Consider the following 18107-nt stretch of genomic DNA (forward strand, 5'->3'; position numbering starts at 1 on the left):
TGATGATTTTTTTACGAGCAAGATGTTTTTGGTGCCCTACGCGCACTGCATGTTCTTAAATAACAATGATCATCAGTAGCCTAATATTCGACCATTATTTTTGTGTAAATGGGCTATGCATTGGGTTAGACAACAGGGGCCATATTCACAAAGCCTTTTATCTTACCACTAGGAGTAGGCTACTCCTAAATAGCAATAAAAGATTTTAGCTTGGAGTTTCTCTTATTAAGTTATTCACAAAGCCTTTCAGACCTACTCTTAGTAAGGGAAAATGACAACTCCTGAACAGATTCTGGAGCTGAGCGCTCTAGAATCTTTGACTAAGAGTGAGTGAGTCTTCGTTGCTATGGATGACGTTATTACTCATGCACGAGCTTGAAAAACCGAAAATTTCATTTGTGAAATGTGATTCTGCATTTGTGGATCACCAACACACGCATTCTTCGCTTTCCAAAGTTACGTGTTTTTGAGACGTTCTTCACATGAAAGTCACACAAATCCACACGTAAATAGGCCTACTTTAATTCACCGGCACACAGAAATCGCAATCCAGTAGATGGCGACATCCACAAATATTTCTTGACTTGCATTCGTGTTTTGACATCCACAAATAAAAAAATCATATTTGTAACTTGTAAATTGGTTTTCACAATTGTAGATGTGTATTTGTAAATTAAATGGCATTTGTAAAACTAAAAATTGCCTTTGTGAAATCTAATTTTGCATTTGTGGATCACCAGCACACACAGTTTTAATTTTCACATTTGTGGATCAGCATTTGTGGATCACGTATTTTTGAGACAAACTTTGCGCAGAGAAGCCACCCAGATTTTGGGTTGTTGCAGCGTCGTTGCAGCGTCACTGGAAAAATACAAATTAAAGTCGCGTGATACCGTGTGATCCCGCGCGCGGACTGCGAGTGAAGCTGGCCAAGTCGAAGCACTGCCCACTGTATGCTCTCCAGAACTCCATTTGGGTGGTGATGTAGTGTGAAATCAACTTTAAACAGAAATATCTCTGTGGTGCTGTAATCTTTGTCTTGGCTAAGTTAACAATAAGGCATTTACAGGTAAGCACCTTATACATAAGTTATATCTTTGAGAGAGCTGAGAAAAGGTCTCTAGATTGTGCTTACATTAGGAACAAAGCCAGCATCCACTTTCTTCTCGCAGATAGCATCCCAGTCTATATCTGAGAGGTAGGGGGCAGTCTGCATTTGGGCCAGGCTAGAGAAGCGATGTTCAGGGTTCACAGTCAGCAGCTGAAAAAATTAAAAGAACAACAATAACAATAATAATAATAACTAGAAATGCATTTCCTGAAAGAAATACCTTTCCTGAAGGAAATATCTGTGCATGCAAAGTGGTTGCTAGAATGTTGCTATGGTATTGCTAGGGTAGTCATTGTGGTTGCTCATGCTGATTGCTTTGGTGGGTGCTAGATTGACATTATGCACAATCACATTGCAATGTCTTTTGGGATCGGTTCTCACTCAGTTGAGTTCACGGTCCTGCATTTAGGTCATTCAGCACAAACGAGATGAGCCGAGACATAGACACGCAACATGATTTACTCCCTCCCAAACATCTAACATAACTACCAAGACAACATTACTTGTACTTATGCTAATACTTTCCCATTGCTAATATGGATTTCCATGAGGATAATCTAATTAATGCACTATAAAGTGCAATGGTTTATGGGGATCGGTTCATCATTTCAACCAGCCGAGAACCACAACAACTGTTTGATTACAGACACGCACCACATTATACAATGGTTAGGTCCGGTCGAACTATTTATTAATTTCTGATTGGACGAGAAGTATTCTATGAGTCATCAAGACTGGCAATATCTCAGGACATCCCCACTTAGGCGTTTTACAGCTCGTAACCACTTCACTCTTTTAACTGAACTGTCTGATGCGAACATTCCATTCATTCATAACAAAAGAACAGTGATTTTTGTCATATTTGAGTGAGAAAATGTTTAAATAGAGATTAATGTGAATGTTCCATTTAATATGAGACGATTGATTACCTGTGTCACTCAGTCTCGTGCCTACGACCTAATCATAGCCATGGTGATAGCTCCTACCAACCCCACTCTCACGCGTGCCATAATGCTTAATTATTACCAGTTTATATGCTGTCACAGCCTTTTATTTACAGAATATTGCATTGAAACATTACAATAACTTATGGAATTGGCTCAAAACCTGTTGATACAACATTCAACCAACAGTTTATTGAAATGAGATGGCCTAGGCATGAAGTATGCTCTGAGTCCAGAGCCGTATAGATTTTTCAAATTGTCTTGCTTTGCGAACATGTTCATGAAAGGCATACTAAGGACAGGAGAAGTTCAGTCATTCTAAACATCAGACTCCTACAGGATGTGCTGCCTAAAATAGCCTACACTGCACACAGACTTTGAGCAGCCCAGAGAAATCTATACATGTTAAATGTATGCAATAATACAAAATAATTGAGAACAATCATTCATTCGAATTACAAAATAATGAGTTAGTATTTACTCATCTATGCAAGTCCTTCCAACTTATGGTGATTGAGGTGACTTTTAGCTGCTGCTCTTTTTCTTATGGGCCCAGCTTTGCCCTAACCTGACAATAGCCAGATGAATGTCGTTCCGCTTAGCTCCGCCTAGCTTCACTCACATCCATCTGGGACCTCTTCCATTGAGAGGGATTTCTGCAACCGACTTTATGGTTCAGCCAATCAGGACGCAGGGCGGGAGTTTCATAGATGTGACATAGCGTAGAAGCGACTGTGAGACTGTTATTAGCGTCATGGGTTGGCTTCGATGTGAGTGGTTGAAGTAGCACGTCAATAGATGACGGACAAGTGGCTTATTCAATCATATGCAAGCATTTTTTGATTAGGCCCAGCCTTCTGAAGCAACACTTCAATGGATCGGTTCCAGATGGATGAGTGGAGCTAGGCGGAGCGAAATTCATCTGGCTATTGTCAGGTTAGCTTTGCCCATGACCCATTTCAGATCATTTTATTGGCTACAAATTCTTTTTTTTTTGACCTGCTATAACAAGTTGTCACTAACATGTCATAAGTTAGGGCGGATCTAATAATTCACGCCTTTATCACTAGCAGGTTAGACTACTGCAAAGCACTTTTCACTGGTCTTCCCAAAAAACATCTAAAGAAATTGGCACTCATACAGAACTCTGCGGCTAGACTTTTAACTAAGACTAAGAAGAGAGAACACATCACCCCTGTGTTGGCTGAACTGCACTGGCTCCCTATTTCCTATAGAATTGATTTTAAGGTTATGTTAATTACTTACATAGCTCTGAATGGCATAGCACCTTCATATATCTCTGAGCTTTTAATATCTTATCAACCACAAAGGAAACTTAGATCATCCAATTCTAATCTTTTAATCGCACCCAAAGTGCTCCACAAACAAAGTGGGAGAAGCTGCGTTTATCCATTATGCCCCCCCAAACTATGGAACACCCTGCCTCTGTACATCAAGCAGGCGAGTTCAGTAAATATTTTTTAAAAAGATCTGAAAACATACCTGTACAGGAAAGCTTTTAGTTAACTCATCTTATCCTGTAGACTACATCTTCAGATTATTCTACATCTGCTACTGCTACATCAGAAGCAGATGGGCTCCCCCTATTAAGTCAGGTTCTGCTCAAGGTTTCTTCCTGGAATATGGGAGTTTTTCCTTGCCACAGTTGCCATATGGCGTGCTTGTGGGGGGTAAGAGGGTTAAGGCTGCCAGTCTTATGACGTCATTTTCTATATTTTTGATATGTTGCTGAGTAGATCATAAACAGCAAAGAAAAGTGATTGACAATGACTGACTGACTATTATTGTGTTACATGCTTCAAATGTAAAGCACTTTGAGCTGCATTCTGTGTATGAAAGGTGCTATACAAATAAAGCTTATTATTATTATTATAAGTTACTTTCAAGAGATGGTCATTTCAAAGGCAGTTGAATACTTGTATTCTGTGATTAGACTATTTCTTTCCCTGATTGTTAACATAATTTCAAAGCCGCATGAAGAGTTAAGGGCAACAACTGTAACAATTCACCCCAATATTCAAAAGAACTAATTGCCACCGAGGTCATGGGCGGATCTAATAAGCAACCTTAAGAAATCATAGGCCTACTAGCTCAATGCAGATAAAGGCCTCAGTTTAACTTAACTTAAACTGGCAGAAGTCAATGATATTGCCAGATTCAGGACAGTCTGCTCTACACACACATGTAAGGCAAGTCGAGCTGCCAGCTTGCAGTGGTGAGATACATGTCAAAATATAAGAATTTGTATAATATGCTTTTTGTATTTTTATTATTTAAAAATCTACATTAAATCAATGCAAGTATTAATACATGAAATTGTGGCAGATTTGGGTAGCATAGACTCTGCTCAAAATATAGCATGTATGTATGGCACTTGCAATGACCAGGATAAATCCTTCTAACTAAAGGTAGTGAAAATGCCCTTAAAACAGTCTAGATAATCCACCCATATAAAAAATCCAAACATTAAAGTCTATAGGTAGAGTTATGTGTAATAAAACGGAATGACACAGGAAAAAAGTATTGAACACGCCTGCTGAAATTTCTTAAATACTTTGTGGAAAAGCCTTTATTCGTAATGACAGCTTCAAAGCATTTACTGTATGACTAAACTAATCAGTCACAGCATTCTGGTGTAATTTTGGCCCATTCTTTTAAACAGATAGTCTTTTAATATTGAAGATTCCAGGGGTCCCTCCTGTGAATCCTGATCTTTAGTTAACTTCCAAAAATGTTCAATTGGATTGAAGTCAGGGCCTTGATTTCCTTTGCTGAAACCAATTGAGAGTTTCCTTTGCTGAATGATTTGGATCATTGTCCTGCTGGAAGGTCTAGCCATGTCTCATCCTCATCATCCTGGTGGATGTAAAGATTCTCCTGGAACAAAATGACTCCATTCCTTCAACTGTATGACGTCTGCCAGCGCCATGAGATGAAAAAGAGCCCACACCATGATGCCACCACCTCCAAACCTCACTGTTGGTATGGTATTTAAGGTGATGCACAGTGCCATTTCTCCTCCAAATATGGTGTGTAGTATGACATCTGAAATACATTCTCTCAGTAAACTTTCAACGAGCTTTGACATGTTTTTCTTCAGCAATAGAGTCATGCGGGATGAGCGTGCATAGAGGCCATGGCGGTGGAGTGCATTACCTATGATTTTCTCTGTAACAATTGTACCTGTTGCCTCCAAGTCTTTCTGGAGCTTTCTCTGAGTGGTCCTTGGCTCTTGGGCTACTCTTCTGACTATCCTTCTGACTTTCTGGTCAGAAATCTTGCAAGGAGCTCCTGTACATGGCCAGTTGATGATGCAGTGATGTTCCTTCCACTTGCAGATAATGGCTCCAATACTGCTTGCTGGATGATTCTGAAGTTTTGAAGTGCATCTGTAACCAGTTCCATTGATATGTTTTGCAACAATAAGGTTGCAAAGGTCTTGGGAGAGCTCTTTGCTTTTACCCATCATGAAATGTTTCTTGTGTGACACCTTGGTAACAAAAAACTAACCCAGCTTATATCAAATTTTACAGATAGGAGGGATAATTTATCTAACTACTTATAGATTCCAGTTTGTTCCTTGCCATTCCTTGCCCTTGTGTACTGCTTTTTCTTAGCGTGTTCAATACTTTTTCCCCTGTGCCATTCCACTTTTTTTACTCATAACTCTACTTTTAGAGATTAATGTTTGGATTTTTATATATGTGTGGATTACCTAAATTAATACTAATGTCCAGTGACAATTTCATGCCTCACTGGAAGTATACTTACTAAAAAAAATGTTGACGTGTTCAATACTTATTTTCCCCACTTATGTTATGTTACTTATTACTCATGCATGAATTAATTCATGATTTATGTATTACTTCATTCCTTAACTCATTGAATGCCAAGCTGTTTTCGGAAGCTTTGTCCTAGAGTGCCAGCAATCTATACCATTGTTGATGATTTCTGTACAGCCACAACATATTCTGTGTTACAGCTATGAACACATACAATGGCTCGTTTGAAAGGTGAGACTTTAAGCTCTCAGTGGGTGCAAACCATGTATTTCTACACGCCTCTGTTCCTGAGAAATCCCAAGCTAAACAGTGGCTAGTTTTCATCAAAATCGCTGTTTTTTTTTCTACAAATGGAGATATAACGTCTTTCATGAAATATGAAGTGTTGCCTGTAAAGTTTCCAGGAAGTGACCTAGCGAGACTGCCACCTAGTGATAGACCCACGAAAATAGCCTGGTTTTGAGCTGACGTGCATGCGTCACTGATTCGACCCAAAGCGGAAACCGAGTTATGATAAAATGTCCAGATAAAATGTCCAGATTGTGCATTTTCATAAGTTTTCATATATACGATCATCATATATTTCATTTCCATTCATCACAGAGTTCCCAAAATCACATATAAGGTGTGTTAGAGTGTCTAGTTTAAGAATTTAAAAAAAAAAAAACGTAATAATTACGTTTTTTGGGCAATCAACGCATGGGAAGGAAAAACGTAATATTACGTTTTTGGCACTCAATGAGTTAATATCTCATGAATCTAGTGTTGTCACGATACCAAAATTATGACTTCGATACGATACCTGCCATAAATATCACGATGCTCGATACTGAAACGATACTACAGCGAAATCCTAAGATATCTGGAAAAGAAAGGACTCATACCTCCTCCAAGTGTATTGAGTCATTTGTGTTGAATTCGGTGCACTTTTGTAGTGTGAAGGTCAATTCTGGGTTCTAAACTTCCTACATAATTATTATTTTATAGTCAGTAAAATAATAGGCCTACTTTGTGTGATTAAGTCCTTTTATTTTTTGTTATAGTTCATTTACATTGTGTTGTGTTTTGCCAATACAGTAGCTTTAAATAGCCAAACTAGGCTAGATCAAGGTCAGTGTTGAAATTACTGCATGCAAATCACTGAATGCTATGCAGAGGGGCCTAATCTTTAGGCCATCTGATGTACAGTATAGGCTTCCCTAGGCCTTCCCGTGTTCATGGGATTTCTTTGACAGTTGCAAAGGGAAAAAATGTGAGGATAGTCTTCTTTAGCCCAGTGTACAAGTCTGACGTTCCAACCACTCAGGTCTTCGTCAGATAGGCCTACACCATTACCTGTTGCAATATGTCTGTGTGCATTCCTACACTAGCCTACGTCTATTTCTTTGATAACATGATTTGCTACAACGTAACAATAAGCCGCTATTATTATTATTAGGACTCAACACGCTTTGGTGGTATTTTATGCTGTGGGCTTTAATTAGAACATTTCGGGTGGCCTATCCTACATCTGGGCAATACTTATTGAACAAATTGCAGTCTACATGCCATGACAAATATTACCAGTAGTACTGACCGAACATGAAATAGATTGTTTACAAGTTATGGTAATGTTATTCTGGCATGAACATTGCGCTTTCATCACGTTAGCACCCTATGATTACAGCTCATTATGTCTCAAAAAAATTCATTGATGAAGGAAGGTTAAACTTTATCCCAGAGAACCTTACTCGTTTCACTTAGGCTAGACTAAAACAGAAGAGAAGAACTTGGCACTAACCATGTAGTCGAGTGTTTTCTATAGCATATTCGTTAACCTGCCGTTCTTTGAACAAAAATGTTGGGATATGTCTGTGAGGTGTTTAGCCAAGTTCCATGCGTAGCCTACTGCTTTTAAATGACTTTGAAACATATTTCACAAACGGGCCTCTGTGTACCTGATGGCTTCCCTTCACTATTCGCGATGTATCCGAAATAGTTGCAGATTTCACTTCACCTTTTGTTTTATCCACAAGGCCGAGGACGGTCGGCAAAGAACTACTGTATGTTGACGTTGGCTGCGCACTCACTCACTCAGAGCTGCCTGCTTGACATGCCCACTTGCCTAGATGCATGCAAGGAGCAATGAGAGCAGCAGTTCACGCAGACACAGAACGTTAATTAGTATCGATTCTAAAAACGTCGGAAAACGTAGTATCGATACACCGTGCAACACTACATGAATCATCAGGAATTTACATGAGTTCATAGTCTGTCATTCATGACCTCATACATTAACAACACATCAACTAAAGCATTAAGTATGGTGAGCACATCATTATGATTTATGATTTATTAAGAATGATCATGATGATTTCTTTTTCTGCCAAAAATGTAGTCATCACTACTCAAATTCTGATTTGAACACAACTTGTGCAGTTCTCTAAACACATGTCAAAAATGTAGTCATCACTACTCAAATTCTGATTTGAACACAACTTGTGCAGTTCTCTAAACACATCCCACATGGAATGAAGTAATGCATAAATCATGAATGAATTCATGATAATTCATGTACCCTTACCGTAAAGTGTTACCCAGAGAGGGTTAAACAGTCAAAACATATGTTTTCCCATGAAATTTGTTCACAATATTAAAGTGTAGACTGTTTACTGTCGAATTATGCGAAAATGTGAAATTCGACATTTTAACTTGTATGTTTGTTTATCATGGATTTTCTCAAAATAGCACCGAGCGCAAAGCGACTGGTTTTGCCTTGCAGGGTCACATTTGCTCGTGAAACTCTCCTTTAGAGGCACATTTCTCTAATTACAGACAAGGTAAGTGTTCCGTTCTTTGGTATTTCAGTCATTTATGTCGTCAAACATTATGTCATATAACGTTAGCGTTATGGGTCACAAATAGCTAAACTAACATTATAACGTTAGATAACGTTAACATTAGTGAAATAGTTGCTACGTTGATATTTATTATGTAAGGAAATCCACTGTTAATCAATGTTAATATGTCATCAAATTTACAATGACCGGTTAGCTGTAGGTTTCGATAGCTAACGACAATCAAACGTAACGTAACGTTGGCTCCCAGCTAAGCACTAACATTACATTTGTTCATTACTAACCAGCAGCGTTTTAACTAGAACGTTAACATCAACCAGATACTATGGCTCTGGTCCTGTTCAACATCAGGCCACTTTCCACAGGTGTATAAAATCAAGCACCTAGAATAGATTATGAATGCAGACTGCATGTTGCTTGATTATACTGTGTGACGGGACCTGATGAAACCCATGATTCATGGGTTTCATTCATGGCATGAATACTCATTGTTGATGGTCATAATGTTATAGCTTCTACCTTTCACATTTTAGTTAAAGCTAACAAATATACTCCTGTTTTTATTTTACCAATTTTTTTACGTTGTAGCCTACACCGCTTGTTTGTGTATCAAATAGGCCAGGCTATGTTTTCATTCCCCTAGTCAAAAAAAAATGCTAAAGGATTCCAATAGAAACAATCCTATCATATTTTGGAACTGGGAATCCTATAAGATAATCCTACTAAGACTCCTATAGGATTTTGGTTCCAAAATATGATAGAAATCATATAGGATTGTTTTCGTTCGAATCCTTTAGGATAATCCTAGTGCGAATCCTATAGGATTTTGGTTCCAAAATATGATAGAAATCCTGTAGGATTGTTTTTGTTCGAATCCTATAGGATAATTCTTGTACGACTCCTATAGGATTGTGGTTCCAAAATATGATAGGGATCATTGGAATCCTATAGGATAATCTTAATAATACTCCTATAGGATTTTGGTTCCATAGGGGTCCTATTGGAGTGTTTCTGTTGGAATCCAATAGGATAATCTCAGAGGTGTCAAAGTAGAAACAGTACAGGTGATTTCACTAATTATCTGATCCACCTGTCTTAAATGTTGTGCTAATTAGAATCAGCTAATTAAGTGAATGGTTGGAACAAAAATGTGAGCTGGACTTTTACACTTCTGAATATAACTGAAATAATCAGAAAGACATAAAAATAAAAAGTAAATGGAAAAAAAATGATGACAATTACGGATCATCATTCATCTAGTGTTGAGATGTTGTTCATTGAGTGAGATACAGTAAGATCCAAATAGCATAGCCAGAACAAATGAAACACATTTTAATTAAATGTAATCTACAAAGAGATCGTATCACAGTGAAAGCTCATATTTTGTCACTATAGCAAATAGCCTATATCGGTCCTTTGTCAAATACAGTTGCATTATCAGCCCTGACCAAAACCGTTCAGGAATTATTTATGCTAAAGTGGAACGTGCTTAATGTTTCATTCTCCTTCCTTTTCGGCCCGAATGAAACAGCATGAGAGAGCATGAACCATATTGTTTCTCCCGTTTTGTATTTGCCAAATTTGTCTACATTCAAATCATAGCCTACTTCCAGGCGCGCGGGAACATATTTTTGACCAGGGGTGCGGAATAACAAAATAATCATGGATGTCCGACGATTCCTCCCCCAGCATATGATTCGAATTTAGACAGCTAAATACGCCATTTCACCGCCATGTATGAGTAGGTCTAAGAGTGAGGAGTTTTATAATGCCCTGGGCAGCCACATTCCACTGCAACTATGCGCAGCACTTGCCCTCCGACTCATCAATAAAAAATTGTGCTTGGCGCACACCCAGTCCCATAGAAGCGTACTTGACTTTACATCATTAACCTATTTCAGTAGGTTATATAGCCAGAGAATGTCCGTAGACGGGCTCTGATATAGCCTAGTCTAAGGTAAATTCCTTTTCTGACTTCTTTCTCTTTATCGCCATGGCATTTAGCAGGGGCGCCAGCAGGAATTAATGCTATGGTACACACCCCCCCCCACCACCACCACCACCACCACCCCCAAAAAATGTTTCACTCGTGAACAATAGGCTATTTGTCCGTTTTAGGTCCATGCATTGGTCAGTCAGCAAAAAAGTAGCCTACATAGCATAACAACATCCACGTGCAATAATACAACGACAACGTCTACAATGATTTGGACAACTTGATACAGCCCTATACTGGCTAAAGTTACCTTTAGTTTTGTTCTAGGCGTAGCGTGGCGCCTGGCTTTAGTGCAGTCTAAGTTCTGACAAAGCACACCAATTGCCTACCTTGTTCTTGTCCATCTGGAATAACTCCTAGCTTTGCTGCCTCCATCCTTTCTGTTTTCGTTGTTTAAACTTGTGATATCTATGATGAGTATTGAGTTAGTGAATTAGCTCAACATTGTGTGCTGATAACCGTATATAGATAGCTGAGTAAAAGAAAACAACAAGTAGCCTATTGCGTGCCTGCGTGCGTATTCTCTCTCCTGCTCAAACAAAATGTGTGCACGTTAATTTTGATAACGTGTTCACTAACTTTACGGAATAGAAAATGGTAAATAGCCTGGTGGGATGCAGCTAATGGGATACTGTGCATAGTTGGGAAGGAATTTGGTGTGAATACACGCACACACAAGGGAAATGTTCTCTCGCTGTTGAGTAGCCTGATGGTACGCACAGTGCGTAGGGACGTACACCTGAAGGCGCGCCTGGCATTTAGAATAAAGAATAACTTTAGCGAACCGTTCTGGTTTTGTTGCCAGCATAGCTTACCATTGGCCTATCCGCAAATTTTAAACACAAGGGATGAATTTAACGATGACGAAGTAGGCATAGTTTATATTGGAAAAAAAGTTATACAATTTGGAACTCTAGCTTTTCCCGACCGCAGTCTTTTAACCGTTCTGGTTTTGTTGCCAGCATAGCTTACCATTGGCCTATCCGCAAATTTTAAACACAAGGGATGAATTTAACGATGACGAAGTAGGCATAGTTTATATTGGAAAAAAAGTTATACAATTTGGAACTCTAGCTTTTCCCGACCGCAGTCTTTTAATGCCATCTAATCATAACGTGCGCAGTCTGCGCCATACTTAAGCCCATATCACACCCAAGATTTGCCACGAGATGAGCAGCAACTTGATGCAACATTCTAAAACCTTGCAACTGTGACCAGGGCCCAGTTTCCCGATAACGACGGAGACACGCTCTTAAGAGGGTTTTCTACGATTCATCTTACGATCGTTCGTTTGGTTTTTCCGAATGTTTCCCGAACATGCTCGTAGCGTGAACGCGCGTGCACTGCTCTTAAGGGGAACTGTCAACGTTAATAGTTCTGGGCCCACTTCCCCGATAACGACGGAGACACGCTCTTAAGAGGGTTTTCTACGATTCATCTTACGATCGTTCGTTTGGTTTTTCCGACTGTTCCCCGAACATGCTCGTAGCGTGAACGCGCGTGCACTGCTCTTAAGGGGAACTGTCCACCGAAGCAGTGCTGAATATATCGCGACTCTGTTCGTAGGCGGAAGACACGTGTCTACGGAAGGAAGTGTCCTAAATAAAACAGTAATTTTCTTTCTGAAATTAATGCATCTCTGTTACCACATCTCCTTTCACAACAGCATGCTAAATTAAAAAAATATTTTGGGATGAAATGTAGGTGATTTAATTAACCTTCGTTGTAATTGCTCACGTGAGATGACTTGTCTAAATAATGGCCACAATCAACAAGGACGGTGTTGGAGAGAAGAAAAGCAGAGCTTCAGGCCCGATGAGGTGCGCCTCCTAATAGAGGAAATAGAGGCGCACAAAGGTGTTATATTTGACCGCTTCAAAGGCAAATAGCGGAGAAGATGGCCGCTGTGTCGGGGACCAGGAGATCTGGAGCGGATCTCCGCAAAAAGTGGCAGGACTTTGCCAGTCTTGCAAAGAAAAAGGCAGCTGCAAATAGGCAACAAATAGCAGCAACAGGTGGAGGCAGCAGCTCTGCACCTCCTCTTACCCCCGAGGAGGAGATGGCCCTGGGTATCCTGGGGACAACTGCGTCCCTGGGGGGGTCGATGTGATGGGGGGCATACATCCACAGCCAGGGACCTCGACGGAGCCACCACCCCCATCCCAGGAACCCAGGAGCCCCCTCACTCCTGCTGCTGCTCCTGCTGCTGCCCCTGCTGCTGCTCCTGATGCTGCTGCTGCCCCTGCTGCTACCAGCTGCCAGTGCAGCCACAACCTGGTGCAGCTGGAGAGGGAGAAGCTGGGCCTGCTGAGGGAGCTGTGTGGCCTGACCAGAGAGGCATCCAAAAGGGATGCCGAGTACCAGCAGCAGGTCCTGTACATAAAGAAGGCCAAGTTGGACCTGCTGGCTCGACAGGTGGCACTGGAGGAGGAGAAGTTGGCTCGGCCCACTATCTCTGTGCCTATCATCCTCCCTGAGCAGCAAGGTGATACGTAATTATGTAATGTATTGGGAATGTGTGAATGACACATCAGACATGAGCAAACTGTTTGGAGTGATTGGTCTTTACGTTGTGAATGTAATTTCACATGCATACTCTTCATCTCTTTCCAGGTGGTCCCAGTGAGCCCCACTATTAAATTGTGTATTGCACCACACGCTGTGCCTTCCATGTCATCATTCCATATTCCAGAATATTACCTAGTTGTTAAGAGCCTACAAGGTGTAAGGACATCAGTGTGGAATGTTATGAGCAAATCACATTGAAATGTCTAAATGCTTAAAGGGTGCTAAATGCCTGCCCATTTCCACTGTGTCACATGTGAAACATCAGTCCTCAAAGCATACATTACTAATATACAGCTCCAGTAATCATTTAATGAAGTCTTCTTTGTTGCATGTGTCTGAGGGCATAAAGAACATGGCCAAACACTGCATGCAACACACAACCTTTACTACTTACATATCCATTATATTGCCTGGCATGTTCCAGTGGCCAGAGGAATTAGGCAAATGAGTCATTTGCATACAATCATCATGAAGTGCCTTGATGTGAACCACACACAAGCCTAATGGCTCATCACAGTCACCTGTGCACTGGTGTGTGACCTGCTGTGGACATGAACCCTCACATATAAGCCAGTGTGTGTAATTACTCCTAATTGTTGTGTATCTGATGACATCCACATGATGCATCACAGCCTCAACACCAATCATCGTTAATCATCCACATGTTTTGCAGATTACTATATGGACCTATATATACAATGTAGGCTTGCAGAGCAAACCATGGCTGGAAGACAGCAAGTGCTCGCGCTCCGTGCGCAAGAGAGACAGACAGAGAGAGAGAGAGGCAGAGGCGTCCCCGGAGTGGCCTTGTGCGACTTAGCGCCCGCGCCGAGTAAATCCGCGATCCCCTCGAGGTGTACAATGATCGGGCGATCATTGATAGGTACAGGCTGCCGAGGGAGGTCATCCAGCAGCTCCTTGAGGCCACCAGCGAGGACCTGAGGCGCGCAACCAGGAGGAACTTTGCGCTCACAGCGCAAACGTAACTCCTGGCCGCCCTCAGGTTCTATGCAACAGGGAGCTTCCTGCAGGTCGTCGGCGATGGCCATGGCCTATCCAGGACGTCTGTATCACGGGCTGTGCAGGCAGTGACGGACTGCCTGCTGTGACTGGTGCCTCTACACGTTGGCTTCCCCACCAGAGAGGAGATGACGGCGATCCAGGGGCATTTCTTCCGGGAGCATCAGATTCCTCAGGTGGCCGGAGTGGTGGATGGCACGTTAGTGCCCATACTGACACCCCACGATGATGGTCACATCTATATCTGCAGGAAGGGTGCAGCGCCATCAATTGCCAGCTGGTGTGTGACCACGGGGCATCATCCTTGGCGTCGTGGCGAGATGGCGGGCAACACGCCGCGACTCTTTTTGTTTTCAGGGGAGTCTGCTGTTGGTCGGAAGGCAACTGCGTCGAGGGGTGAGTGGTGACTTCTCGGCGACAGTGGGTACCCCCTCCGGCCATACCTCTTCACACCTGTGGTCAACCCTGAGGACGAGCATCAACGTGCCTATAATGAGGCCCATCGTCTGGCCAGAAGTGTGGTAGAACGCACCATCGGGCGGTGGAAGTTGCGCTTCCGGTGTGTCCACAAATCGGCCGGGGGACTCCTCTTCAGTCCGGCGAAGGCCTGCGCGGTGATCTGTGTCACTGCAATGTGCGGGCAGGGCTTCAGCCGGATGGGCCAGACGAGGAGGAGGAGGCTGAGGCTGATGAGGGGGGCCGTGATCCGGACGACCAGCCTCAGCACTACATGGCTGGTTTTGAGGCCCGCCGTGATGTGATCCAGGACTTTTTTTAATGTTTTGGGTTGCTCCTTTCCCCACAGTCACAGTGTCACCAATCACCACCAGCACACTTCGCATCCTCCCTATGTTGCTTTTGCCACTGCCCTTCCAACTTCTCTCCTACACCGTCTGCACAAATCTCTCCCTTCATATTTGGTTCTCCGTCACATTCTCCTGTTGCCTGTTTTGTGTTTGTTTCCATTTTTTATTTTATTTTTCATTTTATTTTTTTTTTTTATTTTTTACATATATATAATTATATATATTGGCCGATCGTAATATTGGACAATGTTTTTTTCCCTGCAACACACTATGACTTTAACAACATTGGTATGAATGATACCTGCACCAACAACCTAGGCCTACCTAAGAACATATATGAACTCACACAAGTGAAGTCAGTTTAGTTATGCAGCGGACTTTATTTGCTGACGTCTTCACGCACACGCCTCAGTGGAGTCACCAGTAGGAAGATCGGTGACATTACATAGACACATGTAATGTCACTGATCTTCCTGCGGGTGACTCCACTGAGGCATATGCGTTAAGACGCTCTTAGCCAGTAACGAAGTACTCTGGAGCACTTTCGTTAGATCTACAAGTGTTTTCCGCGACGGCTCTTAAGCTACGATGGTTTCGGGACACAGTCGGCAAATCTTAAGACGTTCGTAAGAGGGACTTTACGACGCTCTTAGGCTCAAGATGCTTTCGGGGAAGTGGGCCCTGAAATATCCTCTGATTTGATGGTGATGTCAGGTGACTGCACGTCACAGCTATAGGCCTACCGTTCTACACATTAATTCACATAAATACGAAAATAGAAACACTTTGACATCTGCATGTAAGCATCCCAAGTAGGTTATATACCACACACAGACATAAAAAATTGTAATTATTTAAGATTAGATTGTTGCACCATGCAATACTTTTTCGCTGTGTCACTTAAGAACACGTTTGAAGATAAGAAAGAAGTCGAGTAAGAAAGTGAGGAAATGTGTAGGCTTAGATTTTGATGCAGTAGGCCTACAGTCTAAACCACATGTTCCTTTCTCTGCTTGTACCCTTATAGGCCTAATAAAATATAGCCCTCACTTAGCAAAGATAATGGCAAACTATTCTGGCAACGTCTCGTTTCATAACTTGATTGCATTTTTGTCCGCTTTTCATCACATTATTATGACCATTAAATGTACGCTATGCTATTTTGCACGCTAAAATCTGATTCATCACAGGTAAACACAATAAAGAATGGGAACGTAAATTGGATTATGTATTCTAAGTTGTAATTCCTCTGTATATCCTGTTGGTGACCTCAGTGAGAAGTACTGTTAAGACGCTCTTAGCCGGTAACGAGAACTCTGGAGCACTCGTAGATCTACGAGTGTTTTCACGACGCTCTTAAGCTACGATGGTTTCGGGAAACAGTCAGCAAATCTTAAGACGTCCGTAAGAAGGACTTTACGACGCTCTTAGGCTTAAGATGCTTTCGGGGAACTGGGCCCAGGCTCGCTGCAAACTTTACAAAAAAACTATTCAATTCTGGGTGTGAAGGTGCTGGAGTCACAAGCCAGGGCCCACTTCCCCGATAACGACGGAGACACGCTCTTAAGAGGGTTTTCTACGATTAATCTTACGATCGTTCGTTTGGTTTTTCCGACTGTTTCCCGAACATGCTCGTATCACTGCTCTTAAGATGCTCTTAAGGGAGCTGTCCACGTAATAGTTCTGAAATATCCTCTGATTTGATGGTGATGTCAGGTGACTGCACGTCACAGCTATAGGACTATCGTTTAAACTTCGGATCTAGGCCTACACATTAATTCACATCAATACGAAAATAGAAACACTTTGACATCTGCATCCCAAGTAGGTTATATCCCATACACAGACATAAATAATCAGACCTCTCAAGTCTCACGCATTGAGTGTGAGACACACGCATTTCAATGACTTCACACGATCACACGCCACACATTGCATTTCTCACTCTGAGAAATTATTAACTTGCCCGCACAGAAATTTCTAAGGGCTATATTTTACAAACGTATCACAACGTTGCTGTCTGTGCGCTCATTCAGCTCAGAGAGCTGCTGTTCAGTTACTAACCTATGGGCCAATCAGAAAATAGGATTTCTCAACCAATCAGGAAATAGTTTTGTTTTGATGTGGGTCCATAGCGTGGAGACTGCTGGTCCGCTGGAGTCGTGGAGTGAAATTAGGCGCGGTGCTTCGTCTGATAATTTGCTGCGCAGTTGATCAAGATACCGCGGACTGACAAAAAAAGAAAACAAACGTTTCTGCTATCGATGTCATTAAACATGGAGCCATATAATAAAGTGGTAGTATGAGCGTTCATTCAATGCAGGCGTCTGCACGAGAGAAACTGAAACTAATCGATAACGTTGGTATCAAAGCTCCGCTTCAACCTGTTGAATGCTATTTAATTGTTTAACGACACTTAATAGAACAATGTTGATTTTTGGAACTTCCATAGAAACAGAGCAGAGACTGTATAGCACTGAGCATTGTATAGTCAAATTTGAATATAACGTGGCCAAAAGCTATTGTTAAAGATCAACAGATCAGTGATTTACGCCTGCTTGCCAAAAAAGCTGGTATTGTGTTTCCTGAATCCTTACATTCAGGCATTCAAATTAAACTTCATTAAAAAACATGTATTTTTTTTTCCATTTCCTACCAATGTATGATGGTTGCATGAGGGAAACATCCCAAAACAATAGCACCCATATAATTGTTGCTGTTTTGAGAAGTATTTCTTTTCTTATGCAAGCATCATGTAACCATGCAAAAGCAATGAAACTAATTATATCTTACATTAGTAAAGCAGTCCTCTGATGTGCATGTCACAAAACATTTAAGTGAAAGTACATGTATAACAATATGGGCATAATAATGATTGTGATAATGATAATGACAATTTGATTTGGAGGGAGTGGGGTTGGGTACGTGTAGATGAGCTCTATGACCCCAAAGTCTGCCATGACTGGGCCTCAGGTCAAAGAAGTTTGAGAAAGGCTGGTCTACATAACCTGCATCAGATTGA

At 41.5% G+C, this 18107-nt stretch overlaps 1 protein-coding gene across 3 annotated transcripts in view; it reads right to left on the reverse strand.

Moving 5' to 3' along the window:
* The window catches only part of LOC125311500 (serine/threonine-protein kinase 32C-like), a 284135-nt gene that overhangs the window by 83201 nt on the left and 182827 nt on the right, over positions 1 to 18107 (reverse strand). For all 3 annotated transcript variants that reach the window (XM_048269621.1, XM_048269623.1, XM_048269622.1), the window contains exon 9: positions 1136 to 1261. In XM_048269621.1, the coding sequence (XP_048125578.1) occupies positions 1136 to 1261 (126 nt within the window). The remainder of the gene's footprint in view (positions 1 to 1135; positions 1262 to 18107) is intronic.

This window comes from Alosa alosa, chromosome 18 (assembly GCF_017589495.1).
Source record: "Alosa alosa isolate M-15738 ecotype Scorff River chromosome 18, AALO_Geno_1.1, whole genome shotgun sequence".
Taxonomy (NCBI): Eukaryota; Metazoa; Chordata; class Actinopteri; order Clupeiformes; family Clupeidae; genus Alosa; species Alosa alosa.